The 21,489-nt window shown below is 45.6% G+C and overlaps 2 protein-coding genes across 3 annotated transcripts in view; one reads left to right on the top strand and one right to left on the bottom strand.

Moving 5' to 3' along the window:
* The window catches only part of CLTA (clathrin light chain A), a 112,327-nt gene extending 97,991 nt beyond the window's left edge, over positions 1-14,336 (top strand). The window contains exons 6-7 of one of the 2 annotated variants that reach the window (XR_008668631.2): positions 8,232-8,396; positions 13,585-14,336. The gene's annotated coding sequence lies outside the window, so the exon portion shown is untranslated. Of the gene's footprint in view, positions 1-2,291; positions 5,066-8,231; positions 8,397-13,584 lie in introns of those variants that run through there. The other variant, XM_063696257.1, reaches the window with a different exon arrangement.
* LOC115935782 (high mobility group protein B3-like) lies at positions 13,000-14,443 on the bottom strand. Its single transcript, XM_031014246.2, has 2 exons — positions 14,371-14,443; positions 13,000-13,568 (listed from the first exon to the last, which is right to left on the bottom strand). The coding sequence occupies exons 1-2, from the start codon at positions 14,441-14,443 to the stop codon at positions 13,039-13,041; spliced, it is 603 nt and encodes a 200-aa protein (XP_030870106.1). The 3' UTR covers positions 13,000-13,038.
* Positions 14,444-21,489: the final 7,046 nt, after the last annotated feature.

Below are 21,489 nucleotides of genomic sequence, written 5' to 3'. Positions count from 1 at the left end.
AGAGATGGGGGTCTTGTTATGTTGCCCAGGCTGGCCTTGAACTCCTAGCCTCCAGCGATCCAGTGTGAGCCACCATGGCAGCCTGTGTGTCTTTTTTTTTTTTTTTTTAGATGGAATTTCACTCTTGTCACCCAAGCTGGAGTGCAGAGGCCCGATCTCAGCTCACTGCAACCTCCGCCTCCCAGGCTCGAGCAATTCTCCTGCCTCAGCCTCCTGAGTAGCTGGGATTACAGGCTCCCATCACCACACCCAGCTAATTTTTGTATTTTTTTAGTAGAGATGGGGTTTCACCATGTTGGCCAGGCTGGTCTCAAACTCCTGACCTCAGGTGATCCACCCGCCTCGGCCTCCCAAAGTGCTGGGATTACAGGTGTGAACCACCACACCCGGCCCTGTGTGTCTTTTATAAGGACACTTGTCATTAAGTTGGGGGCTTTCTTGGAGAATCCAGGATAATCTCATTTCAAGATCCTTTCTAACATCTTCAAAGACTCTTTTTTCAGATAAGATAACACAGGTTCCAGGGATTTCTGTGATGGTTAATTTTTTATGTCAGATTACCTGGGCCATGATACCCAGATATTTGGTCAAACATTGTTCTGGATGTTTCTGTGAGGGTGTTTTGGGGTGAGATTTGCCTTTAGATTGATGGACCTTGAGTAAAGTGAATTGCCCTCCATAATGTGAGTGGGCTCTATCTAATCAGTTGAAGGCCTGAATCAAACAAAAGGCTGACCTCCCCCAAGCAAAAGGGAATTCTGCCAGCATATGGCTTTGGACCTCATCTGCAATATTGGCTTTTCCTGGGTCTCTAGCCTAACTGCCTTTGGACTTGAACCGCAGCTCCTTCCTGGGTCTCCCCCATCAGATTTTGAATTCATCGAGCTCCCACAATTGTGTGACCCAATTCCTTAAACTAAGTTTATAGATTCTGTTTCTATAGAAAACCCTGACTAATATAGGGGGTTGTTCTATTGAGGCCTTCAACTGATTAGATAAAGCCCAGCCACCATTCAACCCACTCTACCAATATTTAACCTAGAGAAATGCTTTTCTCACCTGAATGTGTATATGGTCTTGTTCAAGTGCAGATTCTGATACAGTAAGCCTGGAATTCTCCATTTCTAACAAGCTGAGGCGGGTGGATCACCTGAGGTCAGGAGTTCAAGGCCAGCCTGGCCAACATGGTGAAACCCTGTCTCTACTAAAAATACAAAAATCAGCCATGCATGGTGGCAGGTGCCTGTAATCCCAGCTACTCAGGAGGCTGAGGCAGGAGAAACGTTTGAACCCGGGAGGTGGAGGTTGGAGTGAGCCAAGATCATGTCACTGCACTCTAGCCTGGGTGACAGGAAGACATTCCGTCTCAAAAATATGTAACAAATATACATTATAATGAATACATTCAAGTAGTCATGCATTCAGCAGCTATGGAGGGTGCCTTTTTATGTTAGAACAGCCTGGCACAGTTCTAAGCTCTTGAGCACTTGTGCTGATCCCAGACCCCAGTTGCTCCCATGACTGGGAAGAGCGATGACTTAGGAAGTTCTATGGTGTATTTACCGAGGACCCAAGTCGGGTGCACTCAATCCCAGGCCTGGCGCTGGAAGCTTTCCTCTACTCTTCATTTGCCTCCATGCAGTGGGCGGGAGGGAAGTCAGAAGGCATGGAGGGATCTATGTTAGGGCCTGGCTTCTTGTGTTCGCTTTCTCATCTCATTCTCCCTTATAGGTGACTGCAGGAAAAATGGACTAAAGCCTGCCCTGTGGGTTTGGCAAGCGTGTATGTGTGTGTGTGTGTGTGTGTGTATTCTCTTTCTTTCTCTTCCTTCATGTCCTCTTTCCAGGCACCCCCATGAGTCAATTGGCTCAGGGCAAGCCAGCCATGCTCACACTTTTTATTTTCCCTACAGGCCTTCATCCTTCTCCTAACATTGCTTTGGTCTCCAGGCCCATGCACTGCTAAGATCCCAAGATTCAGACTGGGGGATGGGAGTTGAGGAGATGCCACCTTTAGGCTAAGCTGGGAGCTTCTGTCCACCTTTATCAGACTTGATCAGACTGTGCACCCTGGGGTATCACCCTCTGCTTCAATTAACACAATGACTTCCCACCTTTGCATGCTCCTCCTTAAAGGGGGACTTGGCTCGGTCAATTATTTCCTTCGCCTTTTGCATGTTCAGTTTTCCTTTCTTCCCGAGGCTTCCCCTCTGTGGACCAACATGTTCCTCCATGGCAAAAACAAAAACAACCAGCCCAAACCAGTTCTTTCTGCCCTCCTGCCCTCTGCAGGTCAGTGCTGCCTCCTCCCTCCCTTTCATGGCATTGAATGGTGAGAGTGCAATACCCTCAGCGGCGCCTAACAGTCAGCAGTGAGCGCTCAGGACCGTCACCCACCTCTGCGGCCGATGACCCTCTCTTTGGCTCTGGCCTCAGCCGGCCTTGCGCTGTTCCTTCTCAAGGTTTTTCCTGGCTCATCTTCGTGCCCCCTCCCCTGAGGGTCCTGGAGGTCTGAGCCCTCTGGCCGCCTCTCCTCTCTCCTTGCACTCCTCCTCTCGTGGAGCGACCCCGTCTGTGCCACCTTCTCACCTTCCATGCCACACACCTTCAGCCTTCACTGAGGAGAGAGCAGGGCTGCAGCATCATGTTCCAGTCTCATCCCTCACGGAGCCGAGAACTAAAAATTGAAACAGAGAAACCTCCTGACAAGGCCGCTGGCAAGTTCAATGGGAACAACTCAGGTTTTCAGAAAGAAGTGTGATCCCTGGAGCCAGCGGGTTCAAAAGAATGAAGAGATTTATCAAGAATGAGACATACCAGACCAGCTGCGTTGCTTTCCATTGACAGGAAGCAAATCAGCTGCTCAGGAAAAGGTCAAGCATGGCACCTGGTCTCAGAGAGGTGTCCGTCAAAGGCTGTCATAACAGCCCTATGGACAAGAAGGAGACCTGGGCCAGGTGAGAGTGATGCAAAACCATTTGTCCCAAGGAGTTGTGGATGGGACTTAGGGAAAGGAGGGGCTCCAGAGGCACTGTGACAGTGTCAGAGTGACTACAGGCTCCTCAGGAGATGCTGAGGGAAAAGAAAGGGCTGGGACGTGCCCTAAGACTTCTGTGCGCAGGCACTGGTCCCCTCTGCTGATTCAGGGCTCCCCTAAAACAGCCACCCTCATCACGAGTATGGTACCAGGCAGTGGCAAAACCTGTTCAACATCAGCAGGGCCGGGCGCAGTGGCTCATGCCTGTAATCCCAGCACTTTGGGAGGGCAATGCAGGAGGATCACTTGAGGCCAGGAGTTTGAAACCCCTTCTCTACAAAAAATACAAAAATCAGCCAGGCTTGGTGGTGCATGCCTGTAGTCCCAGCTACTTGGGAGGCTGAGGTGGGAAGATTGTTTGAGCCTGGGAGGTCGAGGCTGCAGTGAGCTATGATTGCACCACTGCACCAAAGCAAGACCCCATTTCGAAAAACAACAAACAAAAAACACACCAGCAGGTTGTGACTGCAGCCTCAGAAAGCCCCCGGCTTTCCTGTTCAGGAAGCAGGTGCCCTGCAGAGTGAAGGGTGCTTTCCCAGAGCCACCCTCAAGTGCTGCTGGAGGCCCAGATTCCTTCAAATGACCTGTGCAGCCCTGCCGGAATGCAGTGTGACAACAGAAACAAGTTGGCTGCTTGGGGAAACCATGCGGGCATCCCCAGGGTCTGATTTGGTAACCGCAGGTATTCTTTGATAAATTGTAGAACCATTAGGCACTGGTCTGGGCAGTATGTGTATGGATGAGGAATCTGTTTATGAGAATATAAAATAAAACGTGCAAACACAGGAGAAGTAGAAGATACAGGTGGCAGGGGTAGAGTGAGAACTGAAGTCAGGACTGGGGAGCTGGAGGAGGAAATCAGGCCTGAAGAAACTTTGTGGCTGAAGCCAGCAAATCTTGTATATGTAGGATTTCCATGAACTGTCCTAAAATTTCCAAGAGAAGAAGACATCCGTCAAGTAGAAGACAAAAAGGGATGCTGACCAGGGAGGCCGGATGCTGGTAGGTGGAGCCCATGACTGGAGAAGCAAGAGCAGCACAAGGTCCCTGAGGGGTGGTTAAGAGCAGCTGGTGACCGGGCATAGTGGCTCATGCTTGTAATCCCAGCACTTTGGGAGGCCGAGGCAGGCGTATCACTTGAGGTCAGGAGTTCAAGACCAGTCTGGCCAACATGGCGAAACCCCATCTCTACTAAAGATACAAAAATTAGCCGGGTGTGGTGGTGGGTACCTGTAATCCCAGCTACTTGGGAGGCTGAGGCAGGAGAATTGCTTGAACCCAGGAGGCAGAGGTTGCAGTGAGCCGAGATCCTACCATTGCACTCTAGCCTGGGTGACAAGAGCGAGACTCTGTCTCAAACAAACAAAAATTAAGAGCAGCTGGAGGCTGGGCATGGTGGTTCATGCCTGTAATCCCAGCACTTTGGGAGGCCGAGGAGGGTGGGTCACTTGAGGTCAGGAGTTTGAAACCAGCCTGGCCAACATGGTGAAACCACGTCTCTACTAAAAATACAAAAAAATTAGTCAGGCATGGTGGCGCATACCTGTAATCCCAGCTAAACTTGGGAGGCCAAGGCAGGAGAATCACTTGAACCCCAGAGGCAGAGGTTGCAGTGAGCCAAGATTGCACCACTGCACTCCAGTCTGGGGCAACAGAGCAAGATTCCATCTCAAAAACAAAACAAAACAAAAAATACAAAGAAAAGAAAAGAAAAGCAGCTGGAGGCTGGGTGTGGTGGCTCATACCTATAATCCCAGCACTTTAGGAGGCCAGGGCAGGAGAATCGCTTGAGTCCAGGAGTTTGAAACCAGCTTAGGTGAAATCCCTTCTCTACAAAAACAAACAGAAATTAGCCGGGTGTGGTGGTGCCCCAGGTCTCAACTACTTGGTGGGGTGAGGCAGGAGGATCCCTTGAACCCAGGAGGCCAAGGCTGCAGTAAGCTGAGATTGTGCCCCTGCACTCCAGCCTGGGTGACAAAGTGAGACCCTGTCTCAAAAAAAGAAAAAAAAAAAAAGCAGTCGGGACCTTGCTACCTTCCCATCTCTCTTCTGTTATGGGGTGGGGGTTCAAAATCAAGACAAATAATTAAATAATTTAAATATTTTTTCCTCCAGATTTTCTTTTTCTTGTCAATAAACTTATTTTTCATAAAATATATCAAGTATAGAGGCAAAAATAGAGAAAAATATAACAACCAATCTTTTAAGTATTAGCATTATGCTGGCTGAGCATGGCATCTCACACCTTTAATCTCAGCACTTTAGGAGGCCAAGGCAGGAGGATCACTTGAGGCCAGGAGTTCAAGACCAGCCTGAGCAACATAGTGAGACCCCCATCTCTACAAAAAATAAAAAATTAGCCAGGTGTGGTGGCACATACCTGTGGTCCCAGCTATTCAGGAGGCTGAGGTGGGAGAATTGCTTTAGTCCAGGAGGTTGAGGTTTCAGTGAGCTGTGATCACACTACCGCACTCCAGTCTGAACAACAGAGCCAGATCCGTCTCAAGAAATGAAAAAGTTAGCATTATTCCATTTTGCATCAGATCTTATTTATTTATTATTATTTTTTAAGACAGAGCCTCACTCTCTCACCCAGGCTGGAGTGCAGTGGTGCAATCTCAGCTCACTGTAACCTCTACCTCCCAGGTTCAAGTGATGCTCCTGTCTCAGCCTCCCAAGTAGCTGGGATTACAGGTGTGTGTCACCATGCCTGGCTAATTTTTGTATTTTTAATAGAGACAGGGCTTCACCATGTTGGCCAGTGTGGTCTCGAACTCCTGACCTCAAGTGATCTGCCTGCCTTGGCCTCCCAAAGTGCTGGGATTGCAGGTGTGAGCCACCACTCCTGGCTAGATCTTGTGTTTTAGATAGTATCACAGATACAGTGGAGGGACGTACTCTCTTTCTGTTTCTAAGAGGCTACCTCAGTTCTATCAGCTTCTAGTCACTCTTGCTGCCTTCTGGCCATGGAGTACAAATCCTTTTGAGAATCACAGTACATAGGTTTTTTTTCTTTTATTCTTAAAGAGTTCATTTTGCCTGGTATGTACATAGGTCTTGACGTAGGAAGGCAGGCACTGAAGTGAATGCTAAATTCCCTCTCTTGCTCAGGAAGGGAAGCAGAGGGTGGAAGGTGGGTGTGTGAGGGAAGATCTGTTGCTAACTGAGGTCTAAAGAAACAAAGACGCCTTCAAGCTGTGCCTATGTAATTAAGAGCACCCGCCCAAGCACTGGCACCAGTTTTTCTTGTTTATGACTTTAATCTTGCTGGTTGTCCTTTCATTCACATGTTTACTGAATTGTCCACCCTTTTTATGATATGCCCTTTTAACCACCAGCGTTCATGAACCATTATTGTAATTTTCCACTTATGTGACTTGATCTGCAGTTGGGTGTTACCATACTTACTCAAATATTTCCTGCTTATTCCTGCAAAATTAGGACAAAGATCTCAAAGATTTTCTGAGGAATAAATGAGATAATGTCTGTGTATTTAGCACAGTAATTGGCAATATACAGTTCCTAGTAAATGCTTTTCCCCCTCTTTTCTAATTCTCATAAAATGTCTGTTTAAAACTCCATTACAATTATCAGAGTTGCCAACAAGCACTGCAGATAGAGTTTCTGGAAACTGCTTTTGGTCCATTTGTGAAAATTGTGGCATTTACTTTCTTCTAATTAGCCTAGATACTGGAAAACCTGCAGGAATTAACAATGTAAAGTATAATATTTTAAGATGTAAAAACAAGGGCCAGTCGCAGTGGCTCACACCTTTTTTGTTTGTTTGTTTGTTTTTTGATATGGAATCTGGCTCTGTCACCCAGGTTGGAGTGCAGTGGAATGATCTTGGCTCACTGCAAGCTCCACCTCCCGGGTTCACGCCATTCTCCCGCCTCAGCCTCCTAAGTAGCTGGGACTACAGGAGCCTGCCATCACGCCCAGCTAATTTTTCTATTTTTAGTAGAGACAGGGTTTCACCGTGTTAGCCAGGATGGTCTCAATCTCCTGACCTTGTGATCTGCCCGACTCAGCCTCCCAAAGTGCTGGGATTACAGGCATGAGCCACCACGGCTCACACCTTTAATCCCAGCACTTTGGGAGGCTGAGGCGGGCTGATCTCTTAAGGCCAGGAGTTCGAGACCAGCCTGGGCAACATAGTGAAATCTCATCTCTACAAAACATACAAGAAATTAGCCAGATGTGGTGGCATGAGCCTGTAGTCCCAGCTACCAGGGAGGCTGAGGTGGGAGGATTGCTTAAGCCTGGGAAGTTGAGGCTGCAGTGAGCCAAGATTGTGCCACTGCATTCCAGCCTGGGTGACAGAGTAAGACCCTGTCTCAAAAAAAAAAAAAAAAAAAAAAAATTCAAAAACATAGTTTTGTGCAAATATACAATGAACACAGGTCAAATATTTTATTCAATTCAATTAATGAGGGCACTGGTAAGATGTTAAGATTATTTCAAAGGGAATTTGAGGAACAGAGAGGCAAAGAGAAAAGATAAAATGGTTTTGCAAATAGATGCAAAACTGGTTAATATCCTACAGTGCAATAAAATGTAATGTTTGGTGTTCTCTCTTCTGCAGAGGAGAAATCAATTGTATCTTTATCAGACAAAATTTATTTGCATTGCTATGGATAAGAATTTGCCTTACCAAGCCAGGCGTGGTGGCTCACGCCTGTAATCCCAGCATTTTGGGAGGCTGAGGCCAGCGGATCACGAGGTCATGAGATCGAGACCATCCTGGCTAAAACGGTGAAACCCCGTCTCTACTAAAAATACAAAAAAGAAATTAGCCGGGCGTGCTGGCAGGCGCCTGTAGTCCCAGCTACTCGGGAGGCTGAGGCAGGAGAATGGCGTGAACCCGGGAGGCGGAGCTCGCAGTGAGCAGAGATCGTGCCACTGCATTCCAGCCTAGGTGACAGAGCGAGACTCCGTCTCAAAAAAAAAAAAAAAAAAAAAAAAGAATTTGCCTTACCATCAGATTTTTTTTACAATTTTACTTCATTTCCTACAAAATTATAAAATAACCTAGTCAATAAGAAATCAGTTAAATTGCACAACCCTATAAAATCCAAAAATTCCAGAAATTCCAATAGGCAGTAGTAACAATTCCATTGAAAGGAAACCTAGTAATCTCCTTTGCCCATTTCCATATCTTGGATAATTTTCTCTGGCAATTCTTACGCATTTAGGATGTGGTCTAGGAGGAAGCCTTGGAATTTTCCCACTCTGGATTGTGGAACCACAAAGTCAGCCTGGAGCTGCCTACATCTGGACACCTAGGCTCCTGTCAGAGCCAGTTTATTATTTCCAGTCACTCATTACTGGGATTCTCCTCTCCCTGGGGCGTTATGAAGGTAAGGAGAGGGTTCTTGGGCAGTCAGTTTCAGCATTAACCGTTTTATTCCCACATTTGGCAATAGGGCTTGCCATCCATTATTTATGGCCTCTGTCTTAATCTGTTCTGTGTTGCTATAACACGATACCACAGACTGGGAAGTTTATGAAGAAAATCAATTTATTTCTCACAGTTCTGGAGTCTGGAAGTTCAATATCAAAGTGTCAGCATCTGACAAGGGCCTTCTTGCTGAATCATCCCATGGCGGAAGCCAAAAGAGCAAGAGAGAGCGAGGGCAAGTGAGCAAAAGGAGGCCAAACTCACTTTTAAAACAGCCCACTCTAGAGATAACTAACCCACTCCCTCAAAAATGACATTAATCCATTCACGAGAGCAGAATGCTTATGACCTAATCACCTTATTAGGCCCCACCTCCTAACACTGTTGCATTGGGGATTAAGTTTCCAACACATGAGTTTTGGAGGACACATTCAAACCATAACAGCTTCCTTCCAAAACCTGTCTCAACTGCCCAAAGCCTTTTCCAGACTCTTCTTCTACTTGCAAACCCTCTATTCAAACCAAAGAAACAATTAATATGACCTTAAATTTACAAAACCATGTGGTTTGTTAAACAATTAATCACATACAACCTTTTTTTTTTTTTTTTTTTTTTTTTTTTTGAGACACAGTCTCGCTCTGTCGCCCAGGCTGGAGTGCAGTGGCACAATCTTGGCTCACTGCAACCTCCGCCTCCTGGGTTCAAGCAATTCTCCTGCCTCAGCCTCCTGAGTAGCTGGGATTATAGGCACCTGCCACCATGCCCAGCTAATTTTTGTATTTTTAGTAGAGACAGGGTTTCACCATGTTGGTCAGGCTGGTCTCGAACCCCTGACCTCGTGATCCACCTGCCTCGGCCTCTCAAAGTGCTGGGATTACAGGTGTGAGCCACCACGCCTGGCCATGCACAACCTTGAAACATCTCTTGTATCACATTTTTAACCTTGTCTATCATTTTTTTGAGTGTTCTTATGTCTTGTGTTTTCAATGAAGTTGCACTTCTAGAATAGATATCAGAAATTTTTCTCCTCTACCACCACCCCATATTAGACGTTAGTGTTTTTTTTTTTTTAGACGGAGTCTCGCTCTGTCACCAGGCTGGAGTGTAGTGGTGTGAGCTCTGCTCACTACAACCTCTGCCTCCCGGGTTCAAGTGATTCTCCTGCCTTGGCCTCCCAAGTAGCTGGGACTACAGGCGCCTGCCACCACGCCCGGCTAATTTTTGTATTTTTAGTAGAGACAGGGTATCACCATATTAGGCAGGCTGGTCTCGAACTTCTGACCTTGTGATCCGCCCACCTTGGCCTCCCAAAGTGCTGGGATTACAGGCGCGAGCACCACGCCCGGCCCTGATTTTTTTTATATCTGTATAGATGCGGGTCTCATTATGTTGGCAAGGGTGGTCTTGAACTCCTGGCTTCAAACAATCCTCCAGCCTTGGTCTCTGAAAGTGCTGGGATTACAGGCTTGAGCCACCATGCCTGGCGTAGGTGTTAGCTATTTTGTATTAAAGGGCTAGAAAAAAGGGCTCAGAAAAAATCTTTGACTTCTCAATACCTTCACAACAGTGTGTAGACACTTAGCAGAGAGTCCAAGTTCCCCCTCAATATCTTCCACCTTCTTGTGCCAGGCCAAATGCTTACCCCCAAACGTTTCTTTTTGCATCTCTGTATCTACGCTCCCAACTTGGAATGCTCTTTTACTTTACTTTCAGGGCTTCATTCAAATGCTGCCTCTTCCATGAAGTCTTCCTTGATCCCTCTAGTTAGAAGTTACCAAGTGACTTGCCTTGTCCTGTAAAGATCTCCAGTGAGATGACGCAGGACACAGGTGTGGGGCCAGACTGCCCGGATTCGCTTATTAGTTTTGTGATCTTTGGCGAGTTATTGTAGGAGACCAGCATATGCCAGCACAAAATATGCCTCCTTAGCATAAGGACTATTTTGAGCTGATGATTTTGAGAAGCTACAGATACAGGAGAAGCTCTGAAAACAGTAGAAATTACCCTTTTGTAAGGGAAATTTAATCCATAAAGGAAGTCTCCATTTGTTTTTTTTGGTTTTTTTTTTTTTTGAGACAGAGTCTTTCTCTGTCACCAGGCTGGAGTGCAGTGGCGTGATCTCAGCTCATAGCAATCTCCACCTCCCGGGTTCAAGCAATCTCCTGCCTCGGCCTCCTGAGTAGCTGGGACTATAGGTGCATGACACCACACCCAGCTAATTTTTGTGTTTTTAGCAGAAATGGGGTTTTGCCATGTTGACCAGGCTGGTCTCGAACTAGTGACCTCAGGTGATCCACCCGCCTTGGCCTCCCAAATTGCTGGGATTACAGGCATGAGCCACCACGCCTGGCCGGAAGTCTCCATTTGTAAGGGTTGTCTTCCTTTCTGTACCAGGAAAGCAGGATGATTGTAAATCACTAGGAACTCATCAGTAGAGATGGCTCTGGCTTAAATCTGCGCAGCAAACCTCAGTCTTGTTTACTCTGCTTTTCCTGGTGGCTCCCTCATTATCAGCCTTCTCCACAGCCTTCTTTCTCTGCCCAGCAAATGATGGTATTGAACCCTGAATTCAAAGCCACCTCTTTGAGGTTTACTCCTTTCTCTGTTTATCTCCTATGGATACATAGGAGGTATACATGTTGTTAAACTTCTGGAGTTTTGTTTTGTTTTGTTTCGAGACAGGATCTTGCTCTGTTGCCCAGGCTGGAGTGTAGCGGCACAATCTCAGCTCACTGCAGCCTCAACCTCCTGGGCTCAGGTGATCCTATTACCTCAGCCTCCCAAGTAGCTAAGGCTAAGTCACCTGCCACTGCCCAGTTAATTTTATTTTGTATTTTTTGTAGAGACAGCAGCATCTCAGCCATGTTGCCAAGGCTGGTCTCAAACTTCTGAGCTCAAGCAATCCTCCCGCCTAGGCCTTCCAAAGTACTGGGATTACAGGTGTGAGCCACTGTGTCCGGCCTGTTTTTCTCTTGTTATGTGTCCTGTGTTACAGAGGTCCATCCTGTCTAAGAACTATGAAGGGCAGAAAAAAAAGTTATTTTTCCCCCTCTTCAATATTAAACCACTCTGTGCCTGAGTTTTCTAAAAAGAGTGCTACCCACTCACATCATAGGGTTTTTGTGACAATTAAATAAATTAATACATGTAAAGCATTTAGAAGATGCCTAGAACATAGTGAGTGCCTAATAAAAGTTAGTTATTATTGTGGCCGGGCATGGTGGCTCACGCCTGTAATCCCAGAACTTTGGGAGGCCTAGGCGGGTGGATTACCTGAGGTCGGGAGTTCAAGACCAGCCTGGCCAACATGGAGAAACCCTGCCTCTACTAAAAATACAAAAAATTAACCAGGAGTGGTGGCACATGCCTGTAATCCCAGCTACTCAGGAGGCTGAGGCAGGAGAATCGCTTGAACCCGGGAGGCTGAGGTTGCGGTGAGCCAAGATCGCGCCATTGCAACTCCAGCCTGGGCAACAACAGCAAAACTCCGTCTCAAAAAAAAAAAAGAGTTATTATTATTCCTTTCAGATGCTCTCATAATTCTTTGCTAGTGCTTCTTTCAGAGTTTTTGTTTGTTTGCTTGCTTGTTTTTGAGACAGGGTCTCATTCTATCACCCAGGCTGCAGTACAGTGGCATGATCTTGGCTCACTACAGCCTCGATTTCCTGGGCTGAAGCAATCCTCCCACCTCAGCCTCCCGAGTAGCTGGGATTACAGACACCCACCACCATGCCTGGCTTTTTCTTTTTTTAAATGTAATACTGTTTATTTAACTTCAAAAACATTTCAGCATTCTAAACATACAAAAAAAAAATGTTGCAAATCGTGTTTAAGTACAGGAGGTTCTTGAACTTTCATTGATGCAGTGGCTCTTCACTTTGCTGACAATGAAGAGTTCTACAGTTTGTTTAAAAACTACCCCACTTTACTCAAAAAAAAAAAAAAAACAAACAAAAAAAACAACTTCTCATGCCAGCTGACCCCACTTTGTCCACAACTAAGATGGCAGCAGAATGCTATGTCACTATATACAGAAACAAGACGACCTGAAGCTAAATGGATGCCCACTGCATAGTCAACAGGTCCAGCCTCACAGTGCACGCCCTGAGCTACAGCCCCTCCAAAAGGCATCTTCCCCACAGCCTCAACGCCGAGCAAGGAGCATCAAGAGTTTGTCTCGGTTGTTTTGTTCTTTTTACAAACTATAGAGATATACAGTTGATAACTCAGGATTTCTGGCCAATAACCATATAGTTAACACCACCTTACAAATAAAAAGAAAATGCCAGAAACATCTTTAAATGCCTTGTCACACCAACGGCAAAGTGCACAGAGTGAGGAGAACACGAGAGTGCCTTTTCATTTTAAACATGTTTGGAAATATGTACAACTTTGGTGCAGTTTCAGGGTGCTCCAGACACCCATGGCCACTTCATGTAAACCACTGACAATCTCTAGAGCACTTTGAGAGACTACAATACGATCGTGATCAAATTTTGTAATTAAACCTAATGAGGGCAACAGACATTAAATAAGAGATGTGTCAGTTACGGCGCTCCCCTCCTCTAAGTATTCACAAGGAGACAGATAAACAGTTTCTTTATTCATCCTCCTCCTCCTCCTCCTTCTCTTCTTCCTCCTCCTCTTCTTCCTCTTCCTCTTCCACCTTTTTCCGGGCAACTTTAGCAGGACGCTTTGCGCCATAAAACTCTCCTTTCAACTTACAGTCAACAACATCCTTCTCATACTTCTCCTTTAGCTTTGCTGCCTTAGTGACGTAAGGCTGCTTTTCACTGTCATTTAAGTTATTCCACATCTCACCCAACTTTTTTGCCACGTCTCCAATAGAGATGCCGGGGTTTGTGGATTTGATCTTGGGGCGGAATTCTGAACAGAACAGGAAGAATCCAGACGGTGGCCTTTTGGGGGCATTAGGATCCTTCTTCTTCTTGCCTCCCTTAGCTGGTCCATAATCCTTCATTTCCCGATCATAGCACACTTCATCCGCCTTTGCCATTTCACCAAATTTAAATTTCTCTTTCCTGGACATTGTCTTCCACCTCCCAGAGCATTTCTTGGAAAATTCTGCAAAATTGACAGGGACTTCTGGGTTTTTCTTCTTATGTTCTTCTCTGCATTGGAACAGGAATTAAAAGAAATTAAAGAGGCCGGGCGCAGTGGCTCACGCCTGTAAATCCCAGTAATTTGGGAGGCCAAGGCGGGCGGATCACCTGAGGTCCGGAGTTCAAGACCAGCCTGACCAACATAGAGAAACCCTGTCTCTACTAAAAATACAAAAAATTAGCCAGACGTGGTGGTGCATGCCTGTAATCCCCGCCACTCCAGAAGCCGAGGCAGGAGAATGGCTTGAACCTGGGAGGCGGAGGTTGCTGTGAGCCGAGATCGCACCTTTGCACTCCAGCCTGGGCAACAAGAGCGAAACTCCGTCTCAAAAGAAAAAAAAAAGAAATTAAAGAATGTGTAAGCAAAAACTGAGTTGTGTGTAAGAAAACCCAATTCTCCCTGAGAAAGAAAAAAAGCTGAAGTCCTTTAAAAATTGACTGCCTGTTTTTCTGTGGCTAGTGAGCCTTATCTCTCCCTTTCCCAGGCATTGTGAAGACTCTGTTTCTCTAGCCGTGTAGCTGCAAGGTCACTAGGCAGATAATCTCAAGTCGCAAAACATGTTGTTCCTTGGAAAGTAAGAAATGATGTAATGCATGTCTTAATTAAATAACTGTCTTTGTTTCTTGCTTCTGTAATATGCTTCCCCCTGCACAGATCTCCCCCCGCCCCACAAAATGCTTAAAAGGTAGCTTGACTCTTTGTTCATGGCTCAGTCCTTTGGATGTTAATCCGACTGGGTCGGTGCACCTAAATAATTAAATAATTCCTCCTCAACCCCTCAGTCTTTCTGATTCCTTAATTATCCCACTGCAGCATGTCTGCACAGAGAAGGCATAAGCAGACATCTTGCCGTTTGGTTTCTTGGGGTCACCTTTAGCCATCCTGACTGTATTGTTCACTAGTCTGGGTAGCGCAGGGCATGACGTGTGGCTCGGCGCTCCCTAGCCTCATGCTAGCTGCCTCCATGAGAGCCGCCTCCATGCCTGGTTAATTTTTTTTTTTTTTTTTTTGAGACGGAGTCTTGCTGTGTCACCCAGGCTGGAGTGCAGTAGCACGATCTTGGCTCACTGCAACCTCCTCCTCCCAGGTTCAAGCGATTCTCCTGCCTCAGCCTGCTGAGTAGCTGGGATTACAGATGCCTGCCACCATGCCCGGCTAATTTTTGTATTTTTAGTAGAGACGAGGTTTCACCATGTTGATCAGGCTGGTCTTGAACTCTTGACCTCATGATCCACCCGCCTCGGCCTCCCAAAGTGCTGGGATTACAGGCATGAGCCACTGTGCCCAGTCTGGCTAATTTTTATATTTTCAGTGGAGACGAGGTTTCATCATGTTGGCCAGGCTGATCTCAAACTCCTGACCTCAAATGATCTGCCCACCTTGGCCTCCCAAAGAGCTGGGATTACAGGCATAAGCCACTGTGCCTGGCCACTTTTTACTTTTTCTTTTGTTGTAGAGACAAGGTTTCATTAGGTTTTCCAGGCTGGTCTCGAACTCCTGGACTTAAGCCATCTTCCTGCCTTAGCCTTCCAAAGTGCTGGGATTACAGACAGGAGCTACTGTGCCCAACCCTATTATACTTATAATAATTAGTTCATCCGTTTACATATATTTATACTCTTACACTAAGTTTATCAGTCTCATATATATTTTATTCACTTTTTACGTTTCTGTCTCCTTCACTGAAGTAAGCTCCTTAAGGGATGTTTAGGGAACATTTGTGAATGAATGAACAAATTTAAGAATGAGTGAATGGGTAATTGGAGCCTTGGTTCTCAGTAAACAAATCTTAATAAAAAATCAGACTAGCTGGGTGCGGTGGCTCATGCCTGTAATCCCAGCACTTTGGGAGGCTGAGGCGGGCAGATCACAAGTTCAGGAGTTTGAGACCAGCCTGGCCAACATAGTGAAACCCTGTTTCTACTAAAAATACAAAAAAATTTAGCCAGGCATGGTGGCATGCGCCTGTAGTTGCAGCTACTCAGGAGGCTGAGGCAGGAGAATCACTTGAACCCAGGAGGCAGAGGTTGTGGTGAGCCAAGATCACTCCACTGCACTCCAGCCTGGGCAACAGAGCAAGGCTCCATCTCAAAAAAAAAAAAAAAAATTTCAGGCTGGGCTTGGTGGCTCATGCCCGTAATCCCAGAGGTTTGGGAGGCCAAAGCAGGCGGATCACCTGAGGTCGGGAGTTTGAGACCAGCCTGACCAACATGGAAAAACCCTATCTCTACTAAAAATACAAAATTAGCTGGGTGTGGTGGCACACGCCTGTGATCCCAGCTACCAGGGAGGCTGAGGCAGGAGAATTGCTTGAACCTGGGAGGTAGAGGTTGCGGTGAGCTGAGATCCCGCCATTGTACTCCAGCCTGGGCAACAAGAGCAAAACTCTGCTCAGACTTTCTGCTCATGATATGTGGAATTTTTTTGTGTGTGTGCCAAAATATCATGTTGAAGGATTTTTTGACAAACCACCAAGCCTATGAAATGAGCTTTTATTTTGCAGGGTCAAGCATCTGTTTGAAGTGTAATGTTTGGACAGGCCTGAAATCTACAGCACCAGGATTTTTCCTACATAAATCATCTTTGGTATATTTGTTTTCTGGGTGTTAAATCAAAATAGTAACTTGATAGTCAGTTTATTGTGCCTCCTCAAATTCACACAGATGGTTTTTGTCCCCCTCACCATCAACGAAAGCCCTAAGCTGAACAGTAGGTACATTATCACTAGCAAGTTATGTGACCTTGAGCAAGTCACTTCTACAATCTCGGGTTCGATTTCCTCATTTCAAACAGAAGGTGAGTTCATTTCCTGTTCTGTGTGGCTGCTTAGTGCCATTCCCACTTCCTGCTGTGTTCTCCCCGGTATCACAGGAGCTGGCATCTGGGACATGACAGTTCCTGTACCTGCTCTTCAGGGCTCCAGTGCAGGTTCTGCCAATAAACAGTGTATCTGCAAGATTAAGAGAGTGAGAGTAGAGAGGATTATTGCTTCTGGCAGCGGAAGGCAGGTGAGCAGACTTCAGCAGGCTTTGGAAAGAAGGTTTCAGCCACATGTTCCAGGTGTCTTCTTGCAAGGTGTTCACCTCAGTGCTGCAGGGAGCTGAGTTCGTTGGTAGTTCCTACACAGCTTGAGTTTCTTAACACTAACAGCAGTCTTCTGCCCTTCCAACAGTTTTGTTTGTTTGTTTGTTTGTTTTATATAAAAGTTAGGCCTGGTGCGGTGGCTCACGCCTGTAATCCCAGCACTTTGGGAGGCCAAAGTGGGAGGATCACCTGAGGTCAGGAGTTTGAGACCAGCCTAGCCAACGTGATAAAACCCTGTCTCTACAAAAGTACAAAAAAATTAGCTGGGCATGATGGCGGGTGCCTGTAATCCCAGCTAATCTGGAGGCTGAGGCAAAAGAATCACTCCAGCCTGGGCAAGACGGCGAGACTCCATCTCAAGAAAAAAAAAAAAAAAGGCCAGGTGCAGTGGCTCATGCCTGTAATCCCAGCACTTTGCGAGGCCGAGGCGGGCGGATCACTTGAGGCCAGGAGTTTGAGACCAGCCTGGCCAACATGGTGAAACCCTGTCACTAGTAAAAATACAAAAATTAGCCAGACATGGTGGTGCATGCCTGTAATCCCAGCTACTTGGGAGGCTGAGTCAGGAGACTCACTCGAACCCGGGAGGCGGAGGTTGCAGCGGCCGAGATCGCTCCACTGCACTCCAGCCTGGCAACAGCAAGACTCCGTCTAAACAAAAAATAAAAAGGCCGGGCACGGTGGCTCACGCCTGTAATCCCAGCACTTTGGGAGGCCGAGGCGGGTGGATCACAAGGTTAGGAGATCGAGACCGTCCTGGCTAACACGGTGAAACCCTGTCTCTACTAAACATACAAAAAATTAGCTGGGCGTGGTGGCAGGCTCCTGTAGTCCCAGCTACTTGGGAGGCTGAGGCAGGAGAATGGCGTGAACCTGGAAGGCAGAGCTTGTAGTGAGCCGAGATTGCGCCATTGCCCTCCAGTCTGGGCGACAGAGCGAGACTCTGTCTCAAAAAAAATAAAAATAAAAAAGTTACTTTTAGTTTTTATTTTAAAAATAACTACAGATTCCTTATTTACACGGAAAGACTACCAACATTTTTTTAAGTAACAGCTTTATTGAAATATAATATCAAAAAGCCACTTAAAGTATACAATTCAATGGGTTTTTAAAAATATATTCAAGGTGTTGTGCTGTCATCACAATGAATTTTAGAACATTTTTATCACCCTTAAAAGAAACTGCAAACCCATAAGCAGCAGTCTCTCCCTGTTCCACCCCAACTCTGCTCTCCCCACCTAGCCCTAGGCAACCAGCAATTCACTTTCTGTCTCTATGGATTTGTCTGTTCCGAACATGTCATATAAATGGAAACATGATATGTGGCCTTTTGTGTCTGGGTTCTTTCACTTAGCATAAGGTGTTTAAGATTCCTCCACGTTGTAGCTAGTTATCAGTACTTTGTTTCTTTGTATTACCAAATAAAGTCTCATTATATCACATTTTATTTATCCACTCATCATTGGAGGGATATTTGGAGTGTTTCCACATTTTGGCTATTAGAACAATGCTGATGTGAATATTTGTTGTTTTGTGTTGTTTGTTTTTGTTTTGAGATGTAGTCTTGCTCTGTTGCCCAGGCTGGAATGCAGTGGCATGATCTCGGCTTACTGCAACCTCTGTCTCCTGGATTTAAGTGGTTTTCATGCCTCAACCTCCCAAGTAGCTGGGACTACAAGGCGCCCGCCACCAAGCTTAGCTAATTTTTGTATTTTTAGTAGAGATGGGGTTTCACCATGTTGCTCAGGCTGGTCTCAAACTCCTGACCTCAGGTGATCCACCCGACTCGGCCTCCCAAAGTGCTGGGATTAAAGGTGTGAGCCACCGTACCCAGCAAATGCTGCTATGAATATTCACATACAAGTTTTTGTGTAGATGTATGTTTTTATTTCTCTTGGATATTCACCTAGAAGTGGAATTGCTGTGTCATATTGTAACTCTGTTTAACCTTTTGAGGTGCCTCCAGGTTGTTTTCTATAGTCGCTGCACCATTTTACAGTTCTACCAGCAGTGTATGAAGATTCTATTTCTCTGTGTTCTTGCCAATACTTGTTACTGTCTGTCTTTTAAATTATCCTAGTGGGTGGGAAGTGATATCTCTTTGAGGTTTTGATTTGCATTTTCCTGATGTTTAACGATGTCAAGCATCTTTTCATGTGCTTATTGGTCATTTGTGTGTGTGTGTGTGTGTGTGTATTTTTTGTTGTTTTTGTTGTTGTTGTTAAGACAGGGTCTGTTGCCCAGGCTAGAGTGCAGTGGCATGATCTTGGCTCACTGCAGACTCGACCTCCTGGGCTCAAGCAATCCTCCCACCTCAGCCTCCCAAGTAGCTGGGACTATAGATACAAGCCACCACGCCCAGCTAATTTTGTTCATTTTTTGTAAGAGATGAGATCTCATTATGTTGCCCAGAGCTGGTCTCAAACTCCTGGGTTCAAGCACTCCTCCCACCTTGGCCTCCCAAAGTGCTGGGATTACAGGCGTGAGCCACCGCGCCTGGACGGCCATTTGTAGATCTTATTTGGAGAGCTATCCATTCAAATCCTCTGCATTTAGCTGGGCTAACTTTTTTTTATTGAGTTGTAGATTTTTTTAAAAATCACATATATGACTTGCAAACATGTTTTTCCATTTTGTGGGTTGTCTTTTCACTTTCTTGATGGTTTCCTTTGAAAAATAAAAGTTTTAACTTTTAGGTGGGCACGGTGGCTCACGCCTGTAATCCTAGCACTTTGGGAGGCTGAGGCGGGCAGATTGCCTGAGCTCAGGAGTTCAAGACCACCCTGGGCAACATGGTGAAACCCTGTCTCTGCTAAAATACAAAAAATTAGCCAGGCATGGTGATGTGCGCCTGTAGTCCCAGCTACTCAGGAGGCTGAGGTATGAGAATCACTTGAACCCGAGAGGCGGAGGTTGCAGTGAGCCGAGATTGCCATACTGCACTCCGGCCTGGGTGACAGAGCGAGACTCTGTCTCAAAAAATATATATAAATATATAAAAATTAAAAATAAAAATAAAAGTTTTAACTTTTGATAATGTATAATTTGTCTATTTTGTTGTTGCATGTGCTTTTGATGTCATAACTAAGAAATCATTGCCTAATCCAAAGTCACAAAGATTTATGCCTTTTTTTCTAGAAGTTTTATAGTTTTAGCTCTTATATTTATGTATATGATCAATTTTAAGTTAATTTTTACATATATGTATGGTATGGTATTTTGCACCCAAATACATAAAGCAAAAATGAACAGAATGGAGGGGAGAAACAGAAATTGAATAATGATAGTTGGAGATTTTCATGCACATTTCCACAGATGTATGTTTCCCAAGTTTCTTTGTTATTGATTTCTCATTTCATTCCATTGTGGTCAGAAAACATGCTTTACATTGTTTTTAGCCTTTTAAATGTATTAACATTTGTTCAATGGCCTACCATATGGTCTATCTTAAAGAATCGTCTATGTGTATTTGAGAAGAATATATATTCTGCTATTTCTGCTATTGCTGGGTAGAGTATTCTAGAGATATCTGTTAGGTCTAGTTGCTTTATAGTTTTTTGGGTTTTTGTTTTTTGTTTTTTGTTTTCTTTTTTTTTTGAGAGGAAGTCTTGCTCTTTTCCCCCAGGCTGGAGTGCGATGGCGATCTCAGCTCACTGCAACTTCCGCCTCCCGGGTTCAAGCGACTCTCCTGTCTTGGCCCCCCTGAGTAGCTGGGATGACAGGCACACGCCACCACAACCAGCTAATTTTTGTACTTTTAGTAGAGACAGGGTTTCACCATGTTGGCCAGGATGGTCTAGAACTCCTGACCTCAGGTGATCCACCCGCCTTGGCCTCCCAAAGTGCTGGGATTACAGGCGTGAGCCACTGCACCTGGCCACTTTATAGTATTAAGTCTTCTATTTCCTCGTTGATCTTCTGCCTAGTTGTTCTATCCACTATTAAAAGTAAGCAGAGTTTCTTTCTTTTTCTTTCTTTCTTTCTTTCTTTCTTTCTTTCTTTTTCTTTTTCTTTCTTTCTTCCTTTCTTTCTTTCTTTGTCTCTCTCTCTCTCTTTCTTTCTTTCTTTTCTTCCTTCCTTTCTTTTTTTTTTTTTTTGAGACGGAGTCTCGCTTTGTCTCCCAGGCTGGAGTGCAGTGGCGCGATCTTGGCTCACTGCAACCTCCACCTCCCAGGTTCAAGCGATTCTTCTGCCTCAGCCTCCTGAGTAGCTGGGACTACAGGTGCCCACCACCACACCTGGCTAATTTTTGTATATTTAGTAGAGACAGGGTTTCACCGTGTTAGCCAGGATGATCTTGATCTCCTGACCTCATGATCTGCCAGCCTCGGCCTCCCAAAGTGCTGGGATTACAGGTGTGAGCCACCTCACCCGGCCTCTTTCATTTATGTATTTATGTTTGTATGTATGTATTATTTTTGAGACAGAGTCTCGCTTTGTCATCCAGGCTGGAGCGCAGTGGTGCAATCTCGGCCCACGGCAACCTCCGCCTCCCGGGTTTGAACAATTCTCCTGTCTCAGCCTCCTGAGTAACTGGGATTACAGACGTGAGCCACCATGCCTGGCTGATTTTTGTATTTTTTAGTAGAGACAGGGTTTCACCATGTTGGCCAGGCCGGTCTCAAACTCCTGGCCTCAAGTGATCTGCCTGCCTCGTCCTCCCAAAGTGCTGGGATTACAGGTGTGAGCCACCACAACTGTGGTGATTTCTTAATGAGGTGATAAAAATATTCTAAAATTGGCTGTGGTGATGGTTGCACTATCTATGAATACACTAAACATCATTAAATTGTACACATAATTAAAAAAAATTATAGAGATGCGATCTCTCTATTTTGCCCAG

Source organism: Gorilla gorilla, chromosome 13 (assembly GCF_029281585.2).
Source record: "Gorilla gorilla gorilla isolate KB3781 chromosome 13, NHGRI_mGorGor1-v2.1_pri, whole genome shotgun sequence".
Lineage (NCBI taxonomy): Eukaryota > Metazoa > Chordata > Mammalia > Primates > Hominidae > Gorilla > Gorilla gorilla.
This window is presented reverse-complemented; position numbering and strand designations above follow the sequence as displayed.